Consider the following 23,492-nt stretch of genomic DNA (forward strand, 5'->3'; position numbering starts at 1 on the left):
CTTTGTAAAAAATACATTTTCTACTTATCTTCTTTATCATGAATTTGACAAATATTAAAAACATGAACATTTCCATATGTAAAACAAAAGCAGTTTGTATGTGGGCTCTTAAATCTAAGACACCCAGCCAGAGTTTTTTAAAGCATATAAATCATTGCTACCACCCAAGCAAACAAATCCAGCACCCCCCACAATCCACTTGCCACCTCCAAGAAGCTCTGCTGATTAGCATGCCAACTGTTGAATCATTTTTAACTGAGCCCATTAGCGTAAGTGCCCCAGGGCTGCATGGCGGTTGCTGTTTTATCACAGACCTGTGATCTCATCAGCAAGCGGTAACTTATAAAACTCAGCACCTGAAGCTCTGAGAAATGAAGGGACTTACTCAAGGTCACACAGTCAGGACAAGGGGTAGACCATGTTGTGGAATCTCCTTCTGGGTCTGTGTCCCAAAGAGTTTCATAAAAAGGGAAATGGTCCCATGTGTACAAAAATATCTGTAGCAGTTCTTTTTGTGGTGGCAAAAAAATTGGAAACTGAGAGGATATTGAGTTGGGGTCTATGAATGCAATACAATACTATTGTACTATGAGAAATGATGAGCACACAGACTTAGTCGATTTTTCTCCTTCCATCCAGTCGAGGTCCTTCACGACAGTTTACTAGACAGCTCTGCTACACACAGTATTAAATGGCCTGGCTCCAGATGCCTCTTTGCCCAGACTCCTAGACTCTTCCATTTGGAAGAGGCCTTGGAGGCTGTCTTGCCCAACCCCACACAGAACCTGAATCCTTTCTACCAGTAAATCCACTGCCCAGTCCCCAAAGAGGCCTCCTCAACTCCAGGGTTTCCAAGTTACAGCCTTCTGTAACAGAAACTCTTCTGCTGAGCTTTTAAAACTCTAAACAATGCAGCCCCAACCCATCCTTCCAGGTTCATTCACCATTGCTCCCTCTGCAATTGAGCCCAGCTGGCCCTTCCTCTCTGCCTCTTTCTCCATGCCTTTGCTCGGTAGTCCAACATGCCTGGAATGCCCTCCACTCTCCCTGAGCTCAGTATTCTCTCAAAGACACAGTTCGAGTGCTATCTTTGATGGGCACCCCCTCGAAGGACTTTGCACATAACTCCTTTATATATTCCTATTCCGTATATTCACATCCCTACACATTAGCTATCTTCCCTGCTGGCTCCTTGCCATTAGGGACTGTTTCATTCTTCGGGCCCAGCAAAGTCTCTGGCACTTAACAGATATTTAATGAATACGTGTTGACTGATTCATTAATTATTTTAAAAGGTTTTCTCTAAATTGAAGGGATGTCTCCCCGAAGTTCACCAAATAGTCCTAGTTTTGGCCTTTGGAGACACTCAAAACAAACTGAAGCCCTTTACCACACTTCAGACCTGTGAAGGCCCCCATCTTGTCTTCTCTTCCCTAAGCCTCCTCTTCTTAAGTTCTCTAGTAGCATTGAATGGTCCACCAAGAGTATAGCTTCAAGTCCCCTTGACAGCAGGGGCAACCTCCTCCAAGGTCACTCCAACTTGCCAACATCCTTCCAAGAAGCAGCATTCAGGGGCGGCTAGGTGGCGCAGTGAATAGAGCACCGGCCCTGGAATCAGGAGTACCTGAGTTCAAATCCGGCCTTGGACACTTAATAATTACCTAGCTGTGTGGCCTTGGGAAAGCCACTTAACCCCACTTGCCCTGAAAAAACCTTAAAAAAAAAAAAAGCAGCAGCATTCAGACCTGGTACAATACTGCAGCTGCCACCTACTGCCATGCAGATCTTTTTCACAGAACCAAAATTGTTGAAAACTTTGGAAAGACAAGAGCACATGTGTAATGGCAAGAAAGGTGATTTTTTTTTTAAACACAGCAACCTTGGTTTTGTTTTCTTTTTCTTTCTTCTATCTCTTTACACTGAAGCCAAAGGCATGGGAAGGCATCCTCTCTGGCTGTTCCCTTTCTTCCTCAGTTATTCCCCTAGCATGTCCTTCTGCCTCCCTTAGGTTAAACACCAGGAAGATGAAAGGTTTTCTGTTTTCCCCAGGCCCTTCTCTCCTCCCTGTCAGCAGGGTTGACAAAGAAACCATCCCAGCCCCTAAAGCATGAACAAGGCCTCTTGCAAATTTGAATGTCAAGGACAACCTGTCCACTGGAAGGAAACCTGTCCTTTCAACTGCCTATGTTTTTTCTACCTGGGCAGCCAGCATCCAAGTCGGCATCAGTGAGCTGCCCAGCCCAGCATTTTGACACCAGCCAACATCAAACACCCAGCTTCCTCACAGAAAACTTGTTCCCATATTTAAAACGTTCTGGTATAGCAGCCCATCTTTTAGAGTTCTGACTTTGCAAAGCTCATCCACATGGTTTCCAAAGTGATGGATAAATCTATTTTACTGGGCATTTTCTCTAAAAAACAATCGGTATTTCCTAGCCATTTGAACTGATGGGTGCATTGCTGCCATTTATCTTCATTTGATTTATAGCTTTCTGGTCAGAGGCCTCTGGGAAGGGCCAATATGATGCTGGGACTGGAAATATCTGAAACACACTGCCACTCTGTTTGCCAGCCAGGAATTCAAGCATACCAGCGTTGTTTCTTAAAGCACTAAGAACAAATACTAATTACTTTTATAGTCACTATTCTGAATAGGTAAAGAATGACATAAAGCAAAACCTCATCGCACACCAGGTACACATGTGGCACCAATGGAAGCCACAAGTGTTCGTTAATTAAAATGCTTACAACATAAGCCACAGAGGAAAGCTCCTTGGTGATCTCCGATGAGCCAGGACAGGGACCCTTTCCAAGTATGCTGCCAGCAGAGTGGTAAAGGGGGGACCCCAGCACCTCACAGGGTCTAGCTCATGTAGCTGCATAGCAGAAGGGAGACAGTAATAAAAGGCAAAGAGAGCTTCAAGTCTTGGTCTGGTTCCAATCCAGTGCCTCTAGTCTCAGCAAGCTACCTTTCCTCCTCAGCCTCAGTTTCTTCTTCTTTGAAATGGAAGGATCACAGGAGATTATCTCTGGAGTCAGATCCATTGAAGGCCGCATCAGCAGGACAACAGACTTGGACTATCTCCCTATCGCCTATATGACCAAACACAAAAGCCTTTGCTCAGCATTCAAAGCTCCTCCTAAACACCCAAACACCAGCAGGTCCTCTCTGATGCAGCAACACTGGTTTCCTGGCTACTCCATAAACAAGACCCTCCATCTCGGACCTGTTCTTCACAGCAGAATGATAATCAAAGACAATTCTAAAGGATGTGTGATAGAAAATAGTACTCACATCAACAGAAAGAACTATGGAGTTGGAATGCAGACCAAAGCAGACTATTTTCAATTGTTAAAGTTAGTTTTATGTTTTTTCTCTCATTTTTTTTGTTCCGATTTTTCTTTCATGACATGATTAATATATAAATGTGTTTAACATAGTTATATATTAGATTGTTCTCTGTTAGGAGAAGGGGGGAGGGAAGGAAGGGAGGAAGAAAAATGTGGAACTCAAGAGTTTACAAAAAGGTGAACACTGAAAACTATCTTTGTATGTGGTGGGAAAAATAAATAAATACATTTATTTTTTTAAAAAAGGCTCTCCATCTCATGACTTAGACATTCTGCTTCCCCTCCTCCTTTCTACCTCCTGGCTTCCCTGGATTTCCCCCTCTTCATTCCAGAACTCTTCCTCTTCATGTTGTAGAGTTGTTGGTTCACTGCCTCTCCGATCTAGCTGAGAGCCCCCAAGAGCCTTTTGTCTGGTCCACTGGCGGGTGGGTTGGGAACCTGCTGCCATCAACAGCCTGTCTCCAGCACCTAGAATCTGGGGGGGGGGGGGGGGCCCCTCCTCTTTCAGTGATGAGTTTGCTTCCTAAGACTCTGGGCCAGTGTTACAAAGAAGGGCACAGCCCTGGCCAAGAGAAGTGAGGTTGGCACTTTCAAGTTTAATAAACACTTGCCTGGGTTATCTCACAGGAGCCCCCCAACAATGCCGGGGCATTCAGAGCTAAGTACTCTGGCCACGAACCTCCCCATTTCCCAATTGAAGACAAGAAAACAAGGATACACAGCCACAGGTCTAGCTTCCAGACTCCAGTCTAGCAGGAAGCCCCAGGCCACTCATCTCCAAAGCCAGGCTCCAGAATGCTTGAAGGGCAACCACAGGCCCCAGAGAGGCCCTGGAAGGACAGATCATCACACTGCTGAGAGTATGGTGGAAGTGGATTGGGATCAATGCAAACTTGCAAGGAACAGGGGAGGCAGGGACAGAAAGCAGAGTGGCCAAAGGGAAATGAGGGCACTATGTGAAAGGAAAGCCAGAAAAGCAGGGACAATTTGGGGCTGAGGCTAATAATGGATATAGCCCCCTACCATCCTCTGGCCTGGACAAATCTCAGGCAGGCCCCCACAGTCAGTGATGAGGTAAGGGGCATCCAGAGGAAGACAAAGCTGGCACTGCTGAGAAAAACCTTATCAGGGGTAAGGCTCAAGCCTTGGTCACCTGAGAGCCAGGAGAGCACATGGCCAAGGCTCCTGGAGCTGCCCAAATGGGCACAGCTGTTCTCAGGAGAAGGGGTTGGAGGTGGGCTCAAGAAGCACAGGAGGGAGAAGATGCTCAGAGAGGAGGCGCAGGGAGGAGGTGCCCTCAACCCCCACAGCTGCAGATCCCGGGCTCCAGGGCAAGTCCAACCTCCCCCAAAGTCAGTTCTTCATGACAACAGCTGCACATGAAGGAGATGAGCGCCACGGTCCAACAAACAAGACCACAGTCTCCTATTTCCTGCACCCCTGCTTGTCACCATTAGTCCCATGGACCTACAAAGGGGGAAGCCACCTCTCCTCTCCTTCCCCTCACAAGAGTAGAGGGAGGCTGGCCTAGGAGCAGAGCCATCTGGATAGGCCTTCAGGTGGCATCCTGATTTCAGTTCAGTCCCCATAACGGAAGCAGGGTGTGGGGCAGGGAAAAGGAAGGAAGGATGCAGAGAGGAGGGCACATGAATGTGGTAGTGGGTGATAAGGAGACATCGGGGCAGGTGAATGAAGTCTGGACAGAGAGAGCAGTCAACAGGAGGGGTCATCTGGATGTCAGGGGCCTCAGGGGTCCTGCTGATGATAGAGGAAAGTACTACAGGCCTCCAGGCAAGGTGGCTAGTGAGGAGACAGCCAGAGACCAAGGTGAGAAGGATGGCCACAGGTCAAGCTGGAGGGAGACTCTGTTCAGGTCAGGGAATGCCAGCAGCCCAGGGAGTGGGACCACCCAGCTTTGGGTCAGTCACAACCCAAGCTGACAGTAAAAAAGGCCTGACCCAGGCCAGCAGGTGTGGGAGTAAAGAAGGGGGGACAGAGGGCTGATCAATCACTACGGAGACCACATTCAGAGCAGCCCCAGTACTAGAGTGCTAGAATGACTTGGATGAGGGTGGTGCCAGCAATAAGCAGAGGGACAGCCCAAGGGAACTTGAAGTAGATCGCTGGGTCTCAAGTCAGGAAGACCTGGGGCTAAATCCAGTCTCAGACATTTCTAGCTCTGGGACGCTGGCCAAGTCACTTCAGCAAGGCCTGCCTCAGGGTCCTCATCTGTAAGGTGGGTATTCCAATGGTCCCTGCCACCAGGGTAGTTGTGACACACATAAGGCATCAGGCAAACCTTGTAGAGCTCTCTAAAGTCTATTCTTACACAAACACTAAGCAGCAGACCTAAGTCGAGGTGTCCACCTCCCACAGGCCCACCAACAATTTCCCTTTGGCCCTCAGCCCTTCATGAGGCAAAGCCACAGCGGGGAAGGGCAGCCTGGCTCCTAACTCTCCTGAAGACTCATCCTCCAAGGACTTGGCCCATCCGGTGGTTCAGCCTCAGCAAGTGGCATCTGAGAAGACCAGGGGACTTCTCCACCAGGCCGGCAGCCCCAAACCCCAGGGTCCTCCAGAAAAGCAGGGATGAGCTGATGTATCCAACACAGCAGATACAGGAAGCGCTCCATAGAAGCTTCATTCACTCTTTCTTAAGCCCAATGAAAATGGACAAGGTGGGATCTGAAGTCAAAAATGAACAATACCATGTGACCATTGAAAGCTCCCTGAAGACAAGGAGCGTGGATGGAGCACAGAGACATTATGGCACTCTCCAGGGGCACAGGCAGAATGGAAGGCAGGCCCCTCCTGACAGGAGGCAGGTCATAATATGAAGACTGGCTGGGAGGGTCATGCGGCCAGAAGAGGAACTGATGGACGACAGCTGGATTCAAGACCATAAATGTCCAAGTAGGAGGCAAGAAGCTCTGGGAACAAGAGGTTACTGAGAGGGAAAGAGGGAACAGAAGGGGACCCATCCTTTCCATGAGAAAAGAGAACGAAGCAGAATCAACAATGAAGTATCCAAATGGATGGCAGAAAGTCAGGAAAGAGACTAGGAGCTCCGGAGGGCAGAGAGAATTCACTGTGGGCTCAAGTGCCAACTGAATCCTGTGGGAAAGATCACACACTAACTGATCTGTTTGGCAAGACAGATCAAAGCTATCCTGTATTAAAAATAGGGCAAAATGAAAAGCCAGGAGAGACAGCGCAGGCGAAGGCATACGCCTCAGCCACTCACCTTCAAGAATAGGAAAAGCCCCCGGAACTCAGCCAGCTCATATCCAGAAAAGTTTGAATAACATCTGATCAAAGGGGCACAACAAATGCAAAGCGGTACTTCCTCATTCGCTGTCTTTTTATCGAAGAAATAGGCCTCGGTAAATGGAAGAGCTGAGCGAGTTAGGTGGTGGGTTTATTTAGTGGGCTGATCTGGAAGGTCATTAAAGTAGGAGACAAGAGGATAATGTCATCTGCCCCAAACATGGAACCCCCAACCCAGAGGGGCCAGCAGATGGAGGAATGAATGGCGGCGGGGGCATGAATCACAGCTTGGACAGCCCTGGACATGAAAGAGTCTATTAATAACCTGGAAGGAGCCACACATTCGAAGATAAATTACAGACATACAAAAGTATGAGGGCCGATAAAACAGAAAAGGACTTGGATGCAGCAGGAGCATGATAAGATAAATGCCCAAAGTAATTCCAGACAGGAAAATTTAAGGTTATAGGACTAGGAGAAGTTAAAGAATGAATGATGGGAATGGTGGGGATCTTTAAGTTGATAGACAAGAGCCCACCCTGAAGACAGAATCAGAACAGACTGGGAATCCCAACAGGGTGGCTCCTTATTTCCCAGTCCCTCTCTCTCTAGGTCAACTTTCCTCATCTGGGAGAAAACAAAGGGCCCTAAGGGCCCTTCCTAGATCCAGCCCATGCAGAATAATCAAAAACATCAACAGATCATTTCCCTTTCATAAATTATATATTAAGAAATCTCTTATTCGATTCTCATCCTGGAGGAGCTGAGTTTCTCAAGCCCCCAGAGACCCTTGCTCAAGTCTAAGACACACACACAACCAGTGCCTGGGAAGGCACCTGAGGATCCTTGTCAACACTTTCTGATGAGGATGTTTGTCCTTCATTCTCAAAGAAGACCATGACATCAGAGAAGTGACACCATGACACCATAAATTGGATTTGAGTGAGGGGAACTGTGCTAAGCCACCAGCCTCACTTTCTCCTCGGGAGCCATCTGGGTCCAGGGGCCAGCTATGGATCAGAATGACTGGAGATGGCCCTGGATGCAAGGCAGTCAAGCTTAATTGATTTGCTCAAGGTCACACAGCTAGTAAGTGTCTGAGGTCAGACTTGAATTCAGGTCCTGCTGACCTGATTTTTTTTCTACCCACTGTACCACCTGGTTGTCCCCAAAAATACTATAAAGTGATCACAGGGCTCAGACTATCCTCAGGATTTGAACCCTCTGGGAGTCAAGGTATTGAAGCACCATTGGCCACAAGGATTGTACCATCAAAGGAACTGATGAACCAAAGCCAGTCTTTAGGGCTTTAATCCCATTAGCCCAGTGGGGCTCAAGCTCATTGGAATTTGCTTCTAGATCACGTCTCATCTATCTCTAGGACTCAGCAAGAGGCCTTCCCTTCCCAGGAGCATAGTCTCCTAGCCCTCCAATTCAAATATGACTTCCTCTCAGCCTTCCTTCTCCATTTAGAAGTATTTCTTCTATTCTTCCTGGGAATACAACATTCCCTTGAGACGTCTGAATCAAGAGCCCTTCAGCCCTAACAGACACACTAACTGCCATTTTACAGATACACACACCACCATTTTACAGACACGGAGTCACAGCATAGCACCAAGAAAGGGCAGGCACTATTCTCTATTCTCAAACATGATTAGAGCAAAAAAGACCCTGCAGAATGGTCCAGCCCCCTCATCTGAGAGCCCGTGACAAAGATTCACTGAGTCCATTATCCCCAATCATATTGAACATCTCTCATTCCAAAGACACACCTGTAAAGCAAATCAAACCTCTGTCTCCTGTGGCCCAACAGGAAAGCCCGCCCCCAAACTTGGTCTCCAGCCCAGCTTGGAGCATCTCCGGCCAAAGGCACCTACTCTGTACAAGGGGTACAAACAGCCAGGTCAATCACCTTCTCAATCAAATATTTAGGCACCATGACATTTTTTCATCCAACTACCAGGGAATACCAAACCAGGAAGGACCCTGAGAATCCGATCTGAATGGGAAGTGACACTAAAGGTCATTTAACTCAAGTCCTTCCTTCTCCAGAGGAAGAAGCTGAGGCCCAGAAGAGGGAAATGATGCTACAAAGCCATCCTGTCTTGGGAAGAAGGAAGGGCTCAGGCCTGCTGAGCCCAAGCCCTGGGCATTTCCCCTTTGTCAATTATCATTCAATACACTAAACATCAACAATGAGAAGACATCAGCAGGATGTGATAAACATTTGTCCAGCTTAGGGAGGGGGACAGGATCCAGGATTTCACTATGGAGGAAACTCCCAGGTAAGGAAATTCTGTCTACCAAGAAAGGCCAGCATCTCCTATACAACTTAGAAAGTCTGAGACAGTAGCAAGAACCCAGAAGTGATTCCCTTCAGGATCCTACAGTCAGTGTGAGTCAGAAAGGAGATTTGAACCCAGGTTTTTTACTTCAGGTTGTTCTCCATCCTTTAGGCCATGTTGCCTCAGTTATAACCAAAGAAGCCTTTTTTTTTTAAAAAAAAGCCTTTAAAAAAAAAGGAAGAAATTTGAATGAGACACAAAACAATATTCCTTTAAAAATCAACTCAAACAATCCCCACCAAAAACATCCCTGGGTAGAAAAGCCTGGCTGTGACTCTGGAAGATGAGAACAGCTGATAACAAAAGATGTCAGAGATCAGAACTTGCTTTCTCCATCTCCTGGGAAAGGGCAGATGCTTGGGACATGAAAGAGAGAGCATGGGCTTGGCCAGAGATATAACCACCTATTCAGGAGGGCTCTAAACAAAAACTGGCCAGCAAGCGCAAAGCTCCTAAGATGGAATGGCTAATCTGACTCCCACCATGGACCCCAGGGGTAAAAAGGAGAGATCAGCACTAAGGGGAGGTGCCCAACAACCCCCACCCAAAGCAGCTGGGGTGGGACTCAAGCCAGCTCACAGAACCAGCCCCACAGGAGCCTGTGGGAAGGGGCTGCTTCTGGAGTACAGCAGAGAGGGGAAGGCAGTAAAGTAGATGCCACAGAAAGATCAACTTTGTGAGTGTAGATGAGCAACTTCTGGGCCAGGCTGGATGGCGGAGGGGGAATATTTCCCAGCAGTGACCAGAGGCTTCAGTGGCCCATCCATTGCCAGAGATTGCAGTCCACTACAACCAAACATCAGGTAAACTCACATCTTTCCTGCAATTTCCACTCTCACCAGGTAACGTGCAGAAGGAAATACTGTCCTGAATGCAGAGCCAAAAGAAATGCCGGGCTGGTGGCGGCTAGGTGGCACAGTGGATGGAACACCCACCTTGAAGTCAGGAGTACCTGGGTTCAAATCTGGCCTCAGACACTTACTAATTACCTAGCTGTGTGGCCTTGGGCAAGCCACTTAACCCCACTGCCTTGCAAAAACTAAAAAAATGACAGGCTGGAGAGGAGCCTCAGCATCATCCTTGAGTTCATAAACTCTAAAGAAAACAGAATCCAAAAGGAGTCAGCCCAAAAGGGATGAGACTCCTCAGATCTCAAAACAGCCATCCAGGGATCAAAGAACCTAGCCAGAAAGCACCACAGGAAACAGTTACAGCAAACAAGGGGTCTCCCCCAGAAACTCAGGCTCACAAAGGGCAAGGACAAAGGAGAGATCCAGAGACTGGGTGAGGAGCTCATCCAGCTAAGCTCACTGTCCTGGAGGAGTAATAAGGGAAAGGGAGGTGGCCACAAGAGGATGGGACAGATGACAGTACCCCAGAGAGCTCCCAGGAAGAAACAGCCCTCGAGAGCTTGGGTAGACAAAGGCCAAGGCAGAAGAGGAGAACCCCAGGACCTAAGGGCTTCAGGGGAGTTCAAGTCTCCAGTCCCCACAATCCTAACAATAACATACCACAAACAGGAAGACACTGGGGGTGAGGAGAAGGACTGGCAGGAAGCAGCGGAGTACAGGGGCTTGGTCGGCTGGAAGCCACCACGGAAGCACCTGAAAGGCCCCTGGTAGTGCTCTCACTGACGTTTCCTCCCTCCCTCTCTGCTCATTGAAAGGAGCAAAGAGCACCAATCACTGAATTAGGGGTCACCTAGGGAAGTCTCTAGCAGCCTGACTTTAAAGGCATCCTCAGCCAAGCCACTGTGTGGGTCAATTCCCAGAACACCATGAATCCACAGCTCCCTGTCAGGTGGAAAAGATAGGTCCAAAACTCACCAGGTGAAACACAGCAAGTCCAAGCCCGATCCTGTATCTGACCAGCACCAGAACTGAAGGCTGTAACAGGAAAAAAGCCTACCTGCAAACTAAGAGTTGGGAGCTGCCAAACGTTTCACTGGGTCTCAAGAGAGTGAGGAGAGGCAGCAAATAAAGAGCCTCCAGAACAAGGGTGACCCGGGTCCTACCAGACACTGGAATGGTCATTCTCCCTAGATCACTGGAGTCACTTCTGGGGTTTTTCATCTTTATGTTCTACTTGCTTCTCATTGCACTGGCTGTCTCCACCACTGAGGTCTGTTTCCTTCTAACAGGATCCCCAGTACTTGGGCCAGGCCTGGCTCCTAGAAGTCACACAATAAATGCTGACTTCTAGATAGACTGACCTGCAATCAGACTGTTTTAAAAAGCCATCCTCCTGCTCTCTGAGTTCAAAGGCATCTTTCCTTTGAGATCTTTGATTATTCCAAACTGGAGTCATCTATGTACACGGGCTATCACCCAGATGGCATTACCAGGGGTTGTGCTAGCCTCGGACCCTGAGTACAAGTCACTGGGAGATAATATTGCCTGCAGGAAGGGTTATGGACCAAAGAGTCCATGGATGTCAAGAGCTTTATGGAGATCTCGCTGACAAGGAAGACTGGTTACATACATTGGTGGCAAAGACTATCATCAGGCCCCAGGCCATCACTCCATAGAAGGAAACAATTATCATCCTAAAACTCCCCATCTCCATAAAACTGTAAAGTTTACAAAGTATCTTCCTGACAATAATCCTATCCTTGCTAGAGAGTGCAAGCCCAATCTCTCCATTTCATATATGAGGAAACAGGGATAAATTATTTGCTCTGGGAATGATACAAAGAAGCCTCAAGGGGCAGCTAGGTGGCACAGTGGATAAAACACTGGCCCTGGAGTCAGGAGTACCTGGGTTCAAATTCGGTCTCAGACACTAAAATAATTACCTAGCTGTGTGGCCTTGGGCAAGCCACTTAACCCCATTTGCCTTGCAAAAACGTAAAAAAAAAAAAAAAAAAAAAAAAAAAAGCCTCAAGACCAGGTCTCAAATTTGGGTCTTCTAATTCTGAGATGACAAAACAAGATCCCCAAGAAACTCCTGATTAGGCTCCCACTCACAGAGCTCAGCTCTCTGACACAGACTCCAGATCTCACAAGGACCCCTAAACCCAAAGAGAAAGAGCAGAAGGACCCTTCCTCCAGCGAGAGCTGTCCACAAGGCTGTCCAAGAGAAGGACTGGGTATGAACTCCCATGCCACAGCAGATGCCACAACTGGTTGAGAAGTGGTTTAGCAGAGAAATCCTAGAGCCACATGGGCACATAAGGTGACCAGGATCCCCTGGCACATAAGAGGGTCCACATTAGGGAGTGAACTCAAAGTCTACATTGGAGATACATGCCCCATCAAGCTGCAGCCAGAATCAATCAATCAATATTCACTTAGTCACAGCTTGAAATTCCCTTCCCTCCTCCCTCCTCCCAACCTACAGATAACCTGCTGCATGCAGCAGACTCTGATACTCTCAGGTCTCCCACATTCCTAGATTCACTCATTAAATGCAATGGCCATAAAGAAGTAATGTCCAGGGGCAGCTAGGTGGCACAGTGGACAGAGCACCAGCCCTGGAGTCAGGAGGACCTGAGTTCAAATTCGGCCTCAGACACTTAATAATTGCCTTAGCTGTGTGGCCTTGGGCAAGTCACTCAATCCCATTACCTTAAATAAAAAATTTTTAAAAAGTTAAAAAACAGGGTGGCTAGGTGGCACAGTGAATAAAGCACTGGCCTTGGAGTCAGGAGTACCTGGGTTCAAATCCAACCTCAGACACTTAATAATTACCTAGCCGTGTGGCCTTGGGCAAGCCACTTAACCCCATTGCCTTGCAAAAATATAAAAAAAAAAAGTTAAAAGAAGAGAAGTAATTTCCAAAATCAAAGAACCAACCTCAAAAGAATCTGAAACCTATGGAGGGAACCCAGGAATGCTGGCCCAGGAGGGTCTGACCCAGGCTTCAAGCAAGGAAAATCAGAGCAAAAAAGAGACAGAAAGACCATTTTCAGAAAGAAAAGCTGTGGGAAATAAATGTTGAATACAGACACAATTTCAAATTCACAAAGCATCAAAAAATTGTGTGACAGTGGGGTGCAGCCTGGGAAGTCCTAGGGCTATCATATGAGGGGTGGGGGGTGGGGATCCTTAGCGCTTTTCCAACTCTCTCTGACACAGATGCTGATGCCCAAGCAGAGTGGACTCTGCTCAGAGGGGACGACCATGAAGGAACAGCGAAAGCCTTGGGGAAACTCCGTATTAGTCATTTGTTCCTCCAAGACTGGCAAATACTTGTCACTCATCTATTTTAGGAAATGCAGAAAGAATCTATAATCCTTCCTTCAAATGAGATCTTACAAAAGCCTTCTAGAAACAGTCCCTTGATGGGCAGTGTTTTCATTTGGTAATAAGAAAGACTCATCAAAATTGGAATCCTTCTCTTTTAATTGACCCTCCTGAAGCAGCCCAGAGTCAGGGAGCCTGGAGCAGACTCTGCCAGTTGGAGGACAATGAGGCAGCTCATGTCTGTCTTCATCTGGAACACAGAACAGTGGTTAGGACAGGGTTTGCCAATGACACATGAGCTCATGCCCCATCAGGACAGGAACATACCCAGGGGACCCCCTAAGAAATGGTGGAAATGCCATGTCCCTCTTCACTCATCCATTGACTAGGCAACCCTGACATACTACTCAGTGCTATGGGAGGCCCTAGGCATATGAGGAAAAACAGGGCCCAGGCTCAGCTTATGAACTAGGGGCTGGGGGGGGGGGGGGCAGGAGGAGACAAAGATCTCCCCTCCCACCAGGACAAGCGGGAAGGCTCAGAGGACACCAGGAGAAACTAAATGAGTAAAAGTGAGAGGGAAGTCCATCAGGCACAGAGATCATGGGCAAAGTCTGAGGGTGGGGCAAGGCGAGCTGATGAACAGCTAGAAACTGACCTTTGCTGGAACATGGAATAGATAAAGGGGAATAATGGGAAAGAAGGGGAAAGGCAAGGAGCAGAGAGCCTGAAACACCTCAGTTAGGGGCTTTATTCTGTCCTAAGGGAAACAGGGAACCATCAAAGGCTTCTGAGAAGAGCAGTGACCTGGCCCACCCTGTAGATGAGATAGGCAGCTGGGGGGGGGGGGGAGGGAAGCTGTAGCAAGGAGACACTGAGAGCCCCAAGTCTGGCCTCAGAAAAATAGAGAGATGTGGAAATGGATCTCGGAGCCAACACTGGTCTGGCAATCTCAACTGACACATAGCCACCCCAAAAGACAGAACGTAAGCCCCCTGGCTTTTGGGCCATGCCATTCTCAACTGGCCTTCCTTTGTCTATGTGAGGCTCAGCAGCAACCCTTTCTGATGGCCAGCAACACTGTTCCCTGACTCTCCGGCCTTCCTTCTCACAAGCCAAAGAATGGAGATGACAGACCAATACTTAGGAAATGGCCACTGTTGCTCCAAAATGCATCCCAGGTAGGCCCTCTACACAAAAGGAAGATGGCAACCCACCCAGGAGACTTGTTGGGCCAGTTACAAAGCAACCACACAATCCTGAGAGACAGATAGATGGGGGGGGGGGGGGCACAGGATGGGAGAGGATGGAGAGAAGATGCAGCAGATACTATAAAGTTCACTAACAGAGACCCAGGAGCCCACTTGGAGAACTCAGGCCAGACTGGGCTAAACAGCCAAAGCTTCATTCAATCCTGGGGGGTTGGGGGACTTCTTTGTACTCCAGATTTGGAGACTCCAAAGAGAAGGCCAGATGCTACTAGAGCCCTGCAGCAGAAAAAGAGAGACTTACCCAAATCTGTGTTGGGACCCGAGAGAAGTTGTCTAAATTTCTCTAGTCTATAGACCTCCCTCTCTGTCAAGGCAGGTGGGCCAAGTGCATTCTTATCCTCTGCTCCATAGCTTAAAGGGGTGGAGGAGGCATAAGGGAGAGACTGCGAGCGCTGCAGAGGGGTGTTGTCACTGAGGATTTCTGCAAGAAAGAAAGAAAAAAGGGTCAATTAGCCAAGATGGTGTCTACACTGTCTTGCACTGACCTGACATCAGATTAGCAAACACTCACCCCAAAGGTTCATCCCTCCCTGCCAATAACTTAGCAGCTCCCTCTCATTTACAGGTCCTCTCCAATTCTCTATTTCTGAAGAGGAAAGAGAAGGTCATTTTGAGCTACATGGGTGTGATTAGCAATGCCACACCCAACAGAAGTCCCTCTCCCTGGGCCGTGTGGGTAGAAATGTAAAACAAAGAGGTATCTAGCAAAGCATGGGGATGAAGAGGGCATTCTGGGGATGGAGCTGCCAAGTCATTTAAGGATGGCGAACATCAGTCAAATGCAGGTTTTCAGCAACAAGTTTAAGAAGGGTGAAGTTGATTCATCCAACATCTCTGGCAAGGGCTCATAGATGACTTTTACAGGAGAGCAGGATATAAGTTTCCACTGTCCCAGACTTGCTCCTATCCTTGTGACCTCAGATAAGTCACTTCATTTTTCATCTCTCAAATGAGAGAGCTAGTTGAAATCCAATGTTCTTAACCTGGGATCCAGGAAGATTTTGGAGGTTTGATAGACAAGGATGGCTAAAAAAAATGCCAGCTTTATTTCACTAACATTTCCCTCCACATTCTGGGAAGGGGTCCTGCAGACTGCCAAAGAGCCCATGACCCACAACAGTTCAAGAGCCCCAACCTTGGTCTCCAATATGGTCCCCTCCAAGTCTGGCAGCTGATGCAATGAAATTTAATAGTAATAAAGATGAAGCTCTGAATGCAGGCTCAAAAAAGAAAAGAGCCAACAGAAAAGAGTGGAGACGCAGGCTGGGGAGGCAACAGTCCCCTGACACGATCTCCTCATTTTACAGGAAAAAGGAGTGGTTGCTCAGATTCATAAAGTACAAAAAGATCTGGTCAGCAGCAGGATATGGACCCAGAAGCTCTTGCCCCAGAGCTGGTATTTAATCCACCAGAGCAGCCTAAAGGGGAGAAGCCAGCTCCTCTGAATCTTAAAATAAGGCTACAAGAGAGGGCAGGGAACATCTCAATGTTGCCCACATTAGAAACAAAAGGATGGGGGCGGCTAGGTGGCATAGTGGATAAAGCACCGGCCCTGGAGTCAGGAGTACCTGGGTTCAAATCCGGTCTCAGACACTTAATAATTACCTAGCTGTGTGGTCTTGGGCAAGCCACTTAACCCCATTTGCCTTGCAAAAACCAAAAAAAAAAAAAAAAAAAAAGAAACAAAAGGATGTTGGTGTGTTCAGCAAAGCGTGGGAGCAGGTGAAAAGCCAGGGCCTTTCAAGGACTTGCCCCACTTGATGTTGGGCCTTGGACCCTATCTTTCCCTACAAGTTCGTAAGGCAAGAGGGAAAGATTAGCCAGGTGGTCCTGCATCATCCCTCTGGCCATGATGACAAACACCATCGCCACCAAGGGGAGCAAAAGAATCACAGAACATCAGAGCAGGAAGGGATCTAGCTCTGTGGGCCTATTTGCCTCCCAGGAAACTGAAACTCCAATCAAGAACAGGCACTGCCTAAGATGATTCTTCCAAGAAGGGGAAGAGCCAGTCTGAGAACCTCTGTGTCCTAAATCACAGTCCAATGCCCTTTCTATCCTAGGAGACTACCATAGAATAGGCTGCTCTGGGGGGGGGGGGGGGGGAATGGGGGTGGGATGGGTCCCAAGCTCATGCTCCTATCCTAATACAACGTTTACTAAGTGAGAGTCAAAACCTGACCCCAGCCTTGCCATCTTTCCATTATACTACAATGCCCACTAAAATCAGCTACAAAAAAATTCCAGCAAATTCAAAGTCTTAAACTATATCGTTGTATTTTACCTCATTTTCTTAAGACAAAAATTAAGTTTCCAGTGAAAAGATGAACTCCAGAGAAGTGATGGAGACCTTGAATGTATTCAGGCTCTGCTGAATACACTAACATCCAGTTAATTCTGACAGCACACTGTCAATCAGGAATGAAAATCACTCATAGTGGCTGTACATTTCCACAAACTGAACTCATTAGATTCAAAATATGGACTGAAAAAACCCAATGACAAAAACCCTGAGGCTGTCAAGAAAGGAGGCATCCTCTGGCCCCTGGGCAGCCAATGCCCCACTTAAGGCTGCAGAGGAGGGCAGGGAAGCAGAGCCCAGGCACCTTGCTCATGTCCCATCCTCACCCCACCCCCCCAGGCAGGCTTGCTCCTGGCTAGGGGGAGAGGCCAGGGTTACATCCAAAGAAGGTTCACAATCTCTTACTCTCCTCCCCTCATCCTGCTATTATAGCTCAGGGTGCTGCCTTGGGGCAACGAAAAGAATGGGAATGGAGATGGGAGGGGGGGGAGGAGAGTGAAGGAGAATATTTGTGATCCTTTTTTTCCACCAAGCTATCTTAGCATTTGGGCAACACATATTACTTTTGTATCACAAAGAGAATGATGACTAGGAGGAGTCCCCCTCTTCTTCCTGTAATCCAAGTAAGACAGTATATGGTTCTTTAACATGTCTAAGCAACCTCAATCTCATTGATTACAATTATGCCCACTTTCTGGTTTTGCCTCGCTACAGCTCCAGCAGCCACAGGCCAGTGGGGGCTACCAGGACACCATAAATCTAAGTACAAGACTATCAAATCTTTGATGTGAAAAATGGAAGGGGTTACTAATCAAGTCACCAGGAGGGCAGTGTCATTGAATCAAAGGTTATGTATTAGGAAGCCAAGTATATGAGGACTGGAAAGGGAGCACTTTTATTTATTTTTTTTTTCATTTATTGTTTCATTTATTTCACCAAAATACATTGTGCTTCCAAGGAACTGTCTAAAGTTAGATAAAGGGGAAGTGAGAGAATAGAACATATAAGATTTTTCAAGTTGGGGTTGATGAATTTGTTCTACCTGAGTCAAACTGGTTCTAATTCACTCCCCTCTGTCCCCAATTTGTAATTTCTTTTTTTAAAGGAAGATTTTATTTATTTTGAGTTTTACAGTTTTTCCCCAATCACAATTCCCTCCCCCCCTCCCAGAAGGCAGTCTGTTAGTCTTTACATTGTTTCCAAGGTTTGCATTGATCTAAGTTGAATGTGCTGAGAGAGAAATCATATCCTTAAAGGAAGAAATACAAAGTATAAGAGATAGCAAAATAACAGAATAAGATAACAGATTTTTCTTTTTAAATAAAGGAAATAGTCCTTGGTCTTTGTTCAAACTCCACAGTTCTTTCTCTGGATACAGATGGTATTCTCCATTGCAGACAGCTCCAAATTGTGCCTGATTGTTGCACTGATGGAATGAGCAAGTCCATCAAAGTTGATCATAATGCCCATGTTGCTCTTAGGGTGGACAGTGTTCTTCTGGTTCTGCTCATCTCACTCAGAATCAGTTCATGCAAATCAAAAGGGAGGACTTTTAAAGCAAAAGCAAGAATTCTTTATTTGATCTTATGGAGGCTAGGAATCACTGGAGGACATCAGGGTGGTGAGGTGGGGGGTGAGGGGGTGGCATGTCAGACCTGCATCTACTGAAGGTCAACTTCACAAGTAAATGGAGGATGAACTAGAGTGAGAAAGCAGACAGACAATAGCTATTATAAGAGACTGGTGAGGATGGCCCACCCTCGGAGGCAGGGGTGGCGAGTTGCGGGAGGAGTCGTGTCAGAAGAGATATGGAGGGCACATTAGAAAGATGCTGAAAAGGTAAAGTCAAGAGACCTTGACAATAGTTTGGACATGGGGTAAAAGAGAATAAGGAGCCCATCACAACACCTATGTGGTGTGCATCTGAGTGACTGGGAAAATGGTGCTGTCCTCAACTGACACAAGGAGGGAGGTTTTAGGAGGAAAGCGGAGTTCAGTTTTGGACATGTTGAGTTTAAGATATCTATGAAATATCCAGTTGGCGATGTCCAATGAGCCTTCAGAGATATGAAAATGACAGTCAGGGGGAAAGTTAGGGCTGAAAAAACAGATTTAAGAATCATCAGTATAAAGACAATAATTAAATTCATGGGAGCTGATAAGATCACCAAGTGAAATGGTATAAAGAGAGAAAAGAGAGCCCAGAATAGAACCCTGAAGAACACCCATGGTTAAAGGGAGTGATCTGGATGACGATTCAGCAAAGGAGACAGAGGAGACGTGAGAGAAATAGGAGGAGAACCAGGAGAGAGTCATGGCCCAAAAACCTAGAGAAGAAGAGATTATCAATGAGGAAAGAGTGATCAACTAGTTTCAAAGGTTGTAGAGATGTCATGGAGAATGAGGACTGAGAAAAGTTCATTAGAATGGGCATGAGAGAGAGCAATTTTGGAGGAATAAGATAGAGAGCCAAACTATAAGGGTTTAAGAGGAGAGAAAATGGAGGCATCCAGGACATGACTTTCTCAAGAAATTTAACCAAAAAGGATGGGAGAGGGACAGGCTAAGAGTTAGCAGGGATGGAAAGGTCAAGTGGGGATTTTTTAAGGACAACAGAGATGTGGGCATGTTTCTGGGCAACAGAGAAGGAGCCAGTGGAAAGCTCACACAAAATGACCTCCATTTTTTCCTCTCTCATCACACTCAACTTAGATCAATGTACAACACAGAAACAATGTAAAGACTAACAGACTGCCTTCTGTGGGGTTGAGGGGAGGGAAGTGAGATTAGGGGGGAAATTGTAAAATTCAAAATAAAAAAAATATTTCTTTAAGAAAAAATGGCCTCCATTTTTTTCTGTAAAAGTGGGAGAGGGAATTGATAAAGCAAGTAGAGTATCCCTATCACTGCCTGGCAGCTGGCCCTGAGCTAAATGTCAGGACTATAGAGACCCAAGTGAGGGGCTGGGAAACCAACAAAGAGGCCAGTACTAGAGTGAGAGAGATGACAATTGTGACCTGAACTCAGGTGGCAGCTAAGGGGAGACTGCAGGAGAGAAGAGCCTGACTGATGGAAATGCTGTCTCACACTTAGTCTTTGTCCTGTGCACTAAATAACACTGTCATCATGGAAATAGATTCTTCACAATAGGCTTCCAACCCATGGGCACCTTTGGCTGCCCCCTGGCCGCACTAGAACCACCACATGGCTTCTGCCTTGGTGGTGCACACTTGGCCTCTTCTTCCCTGGGTCCATGGGGTTTACTTGGTTTCCATCCTTGCATTCTGCAGGCAAACATAAAGGGGACCCCCAAATCAACTCTACCAAAATACAAATTCATTGCTTCCCTCTGTGCCCACGCAGGGCTCTGGGGCAGGCTGGTTGGCCTCAGACACCATCTGCAATAGCAGGACCTTTGAGGTCCCAGAAATCAAGGTTGCCATAGTGCAAGCACTCAGGTGGTCCCAGACTAGCAAGGCCTCTCAACTTCCCATGGGCAAATGAGACGTCCTGGTCTCTGTGTGACTGGTTGCCCACAAGGCTGCTCTGCCTTGAATTCCGAGGCCCAGTCTTCCTAGGCACATCCCACCCCATCCATTTGTCCTTCAAGGCCTGCTGGATTTCAGCCTCAGTGACACGACCTGTCCAAAGGGCCAGTGTATGTCAGTCCTCTGGGGACATCCTGGGGACAGCAGGCAGGCAGCTCACAGCACACTCCAAAACTGCACTAGAAAAAGTCAAATCTGCTTTGCCTTACAGGAACTAATACTTCAAATTTCTGCCACACTAGAGGGAAAAGGCCAAGTCCAGTGTGAATATTCAACAAAGGATGCGATTCCCAGCATGCTCACACAAAACTTGTAACAAGCCAAAAGGCAGATGCTGAAACTCTTGTTGAATGTGGCAAAAAGATGGGGCAAGTCTTCAATTCCCCTCCTTCTCCTCCTAAGACACTGAATCAGCACAATGGCAGTTGAACTGGAGCCCAGCCCAAGAAAGGGGCAGTCCTGCTGTCCCCTGCCCTGGTCAGGCCCCCCAGAAGTAGGGAGCACCTTCTGGGTCAGTCAGTCAAACAGAACTGGAGGAACTCCTATTACATTGGAGGCCGCATGCCAGGGCATAAAATAGAAGAAAGGCAGAATCTCAGGCTCAGGCAATCTAAAAGATGCCCAGGAAGAGGAGGGGCTGAAAACCAGGACCATGGAAGGGCACAGGTCTGAGGCACTGGCTGCCCCACCTGCCCCCACTATAGGCCAGGTTCACAAAGAGGCAGTGAGTACACATGAGCCACATGACCCTGGGGAAGTGTCAGAAAGCGATGAGTCGCAGAGAAGGTACCCTAGACCAGTCGATTCTATGTTCCTGGTTCATGCCATATTCTATGGAAGGCCAGAGCCCACATGGCTGGAGGAGGGAGTCCAGGACCCTTAATGCTGGGTCCTGGACCCAGACAAGGAGAGGCTCTTCTTTTTCCTGAGTTAGAGGGGAAGATGGAAACAGGGAAGGAAGGAAGAGAGTCCTTTGCACTGGGATTCCCTCCTTACTTACTTCCCACAAAGTTCAGGCAGTTGATCTGTCAAGGTCCCCATGCTGCCTAAGAAGAGAGATCCAAAGAGAAAGCCTTGACAGGGTCCAAGAGGACAGGACCCAAGGTCTGCCAGGCTGATCTCTGCCCAGTTAAGCACTGTCACAGCCCTATCAAGAGGTCCAGGGCACTTCCTGAGCCTGGAGGGAAATGCCCCCCCATTACCTGCAGCCTGGGACGTGTGGCTCTCACTGACAGACTTCACCAGCCTGCTGTCATTGCCTGTCACGGCGGGTAGGTCAGAGAGCCGTTGGGCCCGCTCGCTGTCACCACAAATGTGCTCCTTAGGTCCCTTGTGCTGTTCGTGGCGGCGGCTATGGTTCTGGATGACCTGGTTGGCTGTCTCCATGACCACCTCTGTGTTCAGGCTCTCAGCCGCCATGGCCAGGAGCTCATCGTCATCTTCCCCCACATCCCAGGCATCACTCGTGTTGCTCTCAAACTCCTGGAAAGTGCTGACTTTCTTGGGCTTCACTGGGGTGCTTGGTGTCTTGGGGACCGTCTTAATCAACCTGTAAACAAAACGCAGTGTTTTTATTCTAAAAAGTTCCCCAGGAGTAACAACACCCCAAGAGAGAGAAGAAAGCAGAGCAGGCAAAAGGCAGAAATACACAGACACAAACCTACATTTGAGCATTTGAGGAGACAGACAGACAGACAGACACACACACACACACACACACACACACACACACACCCCACACACAGAGTCCATCCAACACAGGAATTAAATAAGGAAGGAACATCTTCCCTGGATGTGCAAGTGACTTAGCCTGGGGAGGAAGGAGCACTGCTGAGCAAGCCCTAAGGAGTCTTTGGGCACCAAGGACAGCAGCCTGATACATAACGGTCCCAAAGCTCTCCATCCCCTTCTCTGTCCTGGCCTTTTGGCCAAGTGAACAATGAGAGGGAAATGCCTGCCATGGGATCCCACTGGGTCAGCAAGCATGAGTGGGCACAAAAGTCAGACTCTGGCCTAGCTGCCAACGGGGCGCCCATCATCCCAGACAGGCTTAGAATGGAGTCAGGGTTCATTTTCTTTTTTTTCCAAGAAGGAAAGTCGTAAGCATATAATCAGCTCCTACCATGCACCAGGAAAAATAAGCCAACCATCCGCTATTGAGAGCACATCCGCCCTCTGTCAAGCAGCCCTTTGGCTTTCAGCAGCTGAACAAGCACTTCAGAGGCCCCTTCATCACTAGTTCATCGGCCTTCTTACCTGATGGCATTTTCCTAAAGCAAGTCACTTATGGATTTGCTAAACCATTGTTAGCCCTTCTCAGCTGCTGTTTGTACATGAAAGTGATCCAACTCAATTTCTTTTAATAGAAAATAAAAACTACACAAAAAACTGTTCCCAGAAACAAGACATATAATCAGGTCTTTCCACATCCACACCTCTACAGATGAAGCTCCAACCTGCCCAGTCTTTAATCTGTTCTAACACCCAACCCATCAGCCTTAAGTGGACATCAGCTTGGGCCCGGCACTGTGCCAGACTTGGGGAATCGAGGACAGAAATGAAGTCGTGCCTGCCTTGGGGCACTCACATTCTCATTCCCAAACGATCATTAACGTGGGCACATGAAGGCTTGGCCGAGAAGCATGCCAACTCAGAAAGGGACCAAACCTCTCCAGAATGCAAATGTAAGAACCTGAAAGAGGGAAACTCCATGTGTTTCCTGCCTATATGATAGCAGAGGAGGGTGTTCACTTTCACACAGCTTCTCCCTCCTCTCTTCCCCATTTGCAAGGGAGCTAAACAACTGAGAGGCACCAGGGCTCAAAGGACTGCGGAATGCTGGCCCTTCACCCTCTCCCCACCTTCCCTAACCCAGCCCTGGGGTTCATCAGAGGGAGAAGTACTAGAGAGACTCTGCTCCCAGCTGACCCATTCCCCTCTCCAAACAAATACTCAAGGACAAGCATTTCCAAGGTGACATTTAACTTACGTGCCATGTACTAATGGGTCAAAAGGAGGATGCTGGGCTCCATACACATGCTGGATACTATTTGAAAAGAAAAAGAAAAAGAAATTAACCTCTATCTAACTTAACCCTTTGTCCTGGTGAATTAAATGAAGAAAAAACATAGATGTTAGCGGCTACATGGGCCCAGGTAAAACTCCACTGTCAACTGTGCACAGCTACAAAAAGACCTGGCAAAAAGGGTGGAAAGGATGAA

The 23,492-nt window shown here is 47.6% G+C and overlaps 1 protein-coding gene across 2 annotated transcripts in view; it reads right to left on the minus strand.

Moving 5' to 3' along the window:
- Positions 1-23,492, minus strand: part of TBC1D22A (TBC1 domain family member 22A) — a 357,164-nt gene that overhangs the window by 320,590 nt on the left and 13,082 nt on the right. For both annotated transcript variants that reach the window (XM_074227261.1, XM_074227262.1), the window contains exons 2-4: positions 23,261-23,317; positions 21,474-21,820; positions 14,663-14,842 (exon numbers count right to left, since the gene is read on the minus strand). In XM_074227261.1, coding sequence (XP_074083362.1) covers positions 14,663-14,842; positions 21,474-21,820; positions 23,261-23,317 — 584 coding nt within the window. The remainder of the gene's footprint in view (positions 1-14,662; positions 14,843-21,473; positions 21,821-23,260; positions 23,318-23,492) is intronic.

The sequence above is a fragment of the Macrotis lagotis genome, chromosome 2, assembly GCF_037893015.1.
Source record: "Macrotis lagotis isolate mMagLag1 chromosome 2, bilby.v1.9.chrom.fasta, whole genome shotgun sequence".
In the NCBI taxonomy this organism is placed as follows: domain Eukaryota; kingdom Metazoa; phylum Chordata; class Mammalia; order Peramelemorphia; family Peramelidae; genus Macrotis; species Macrotis lagotis.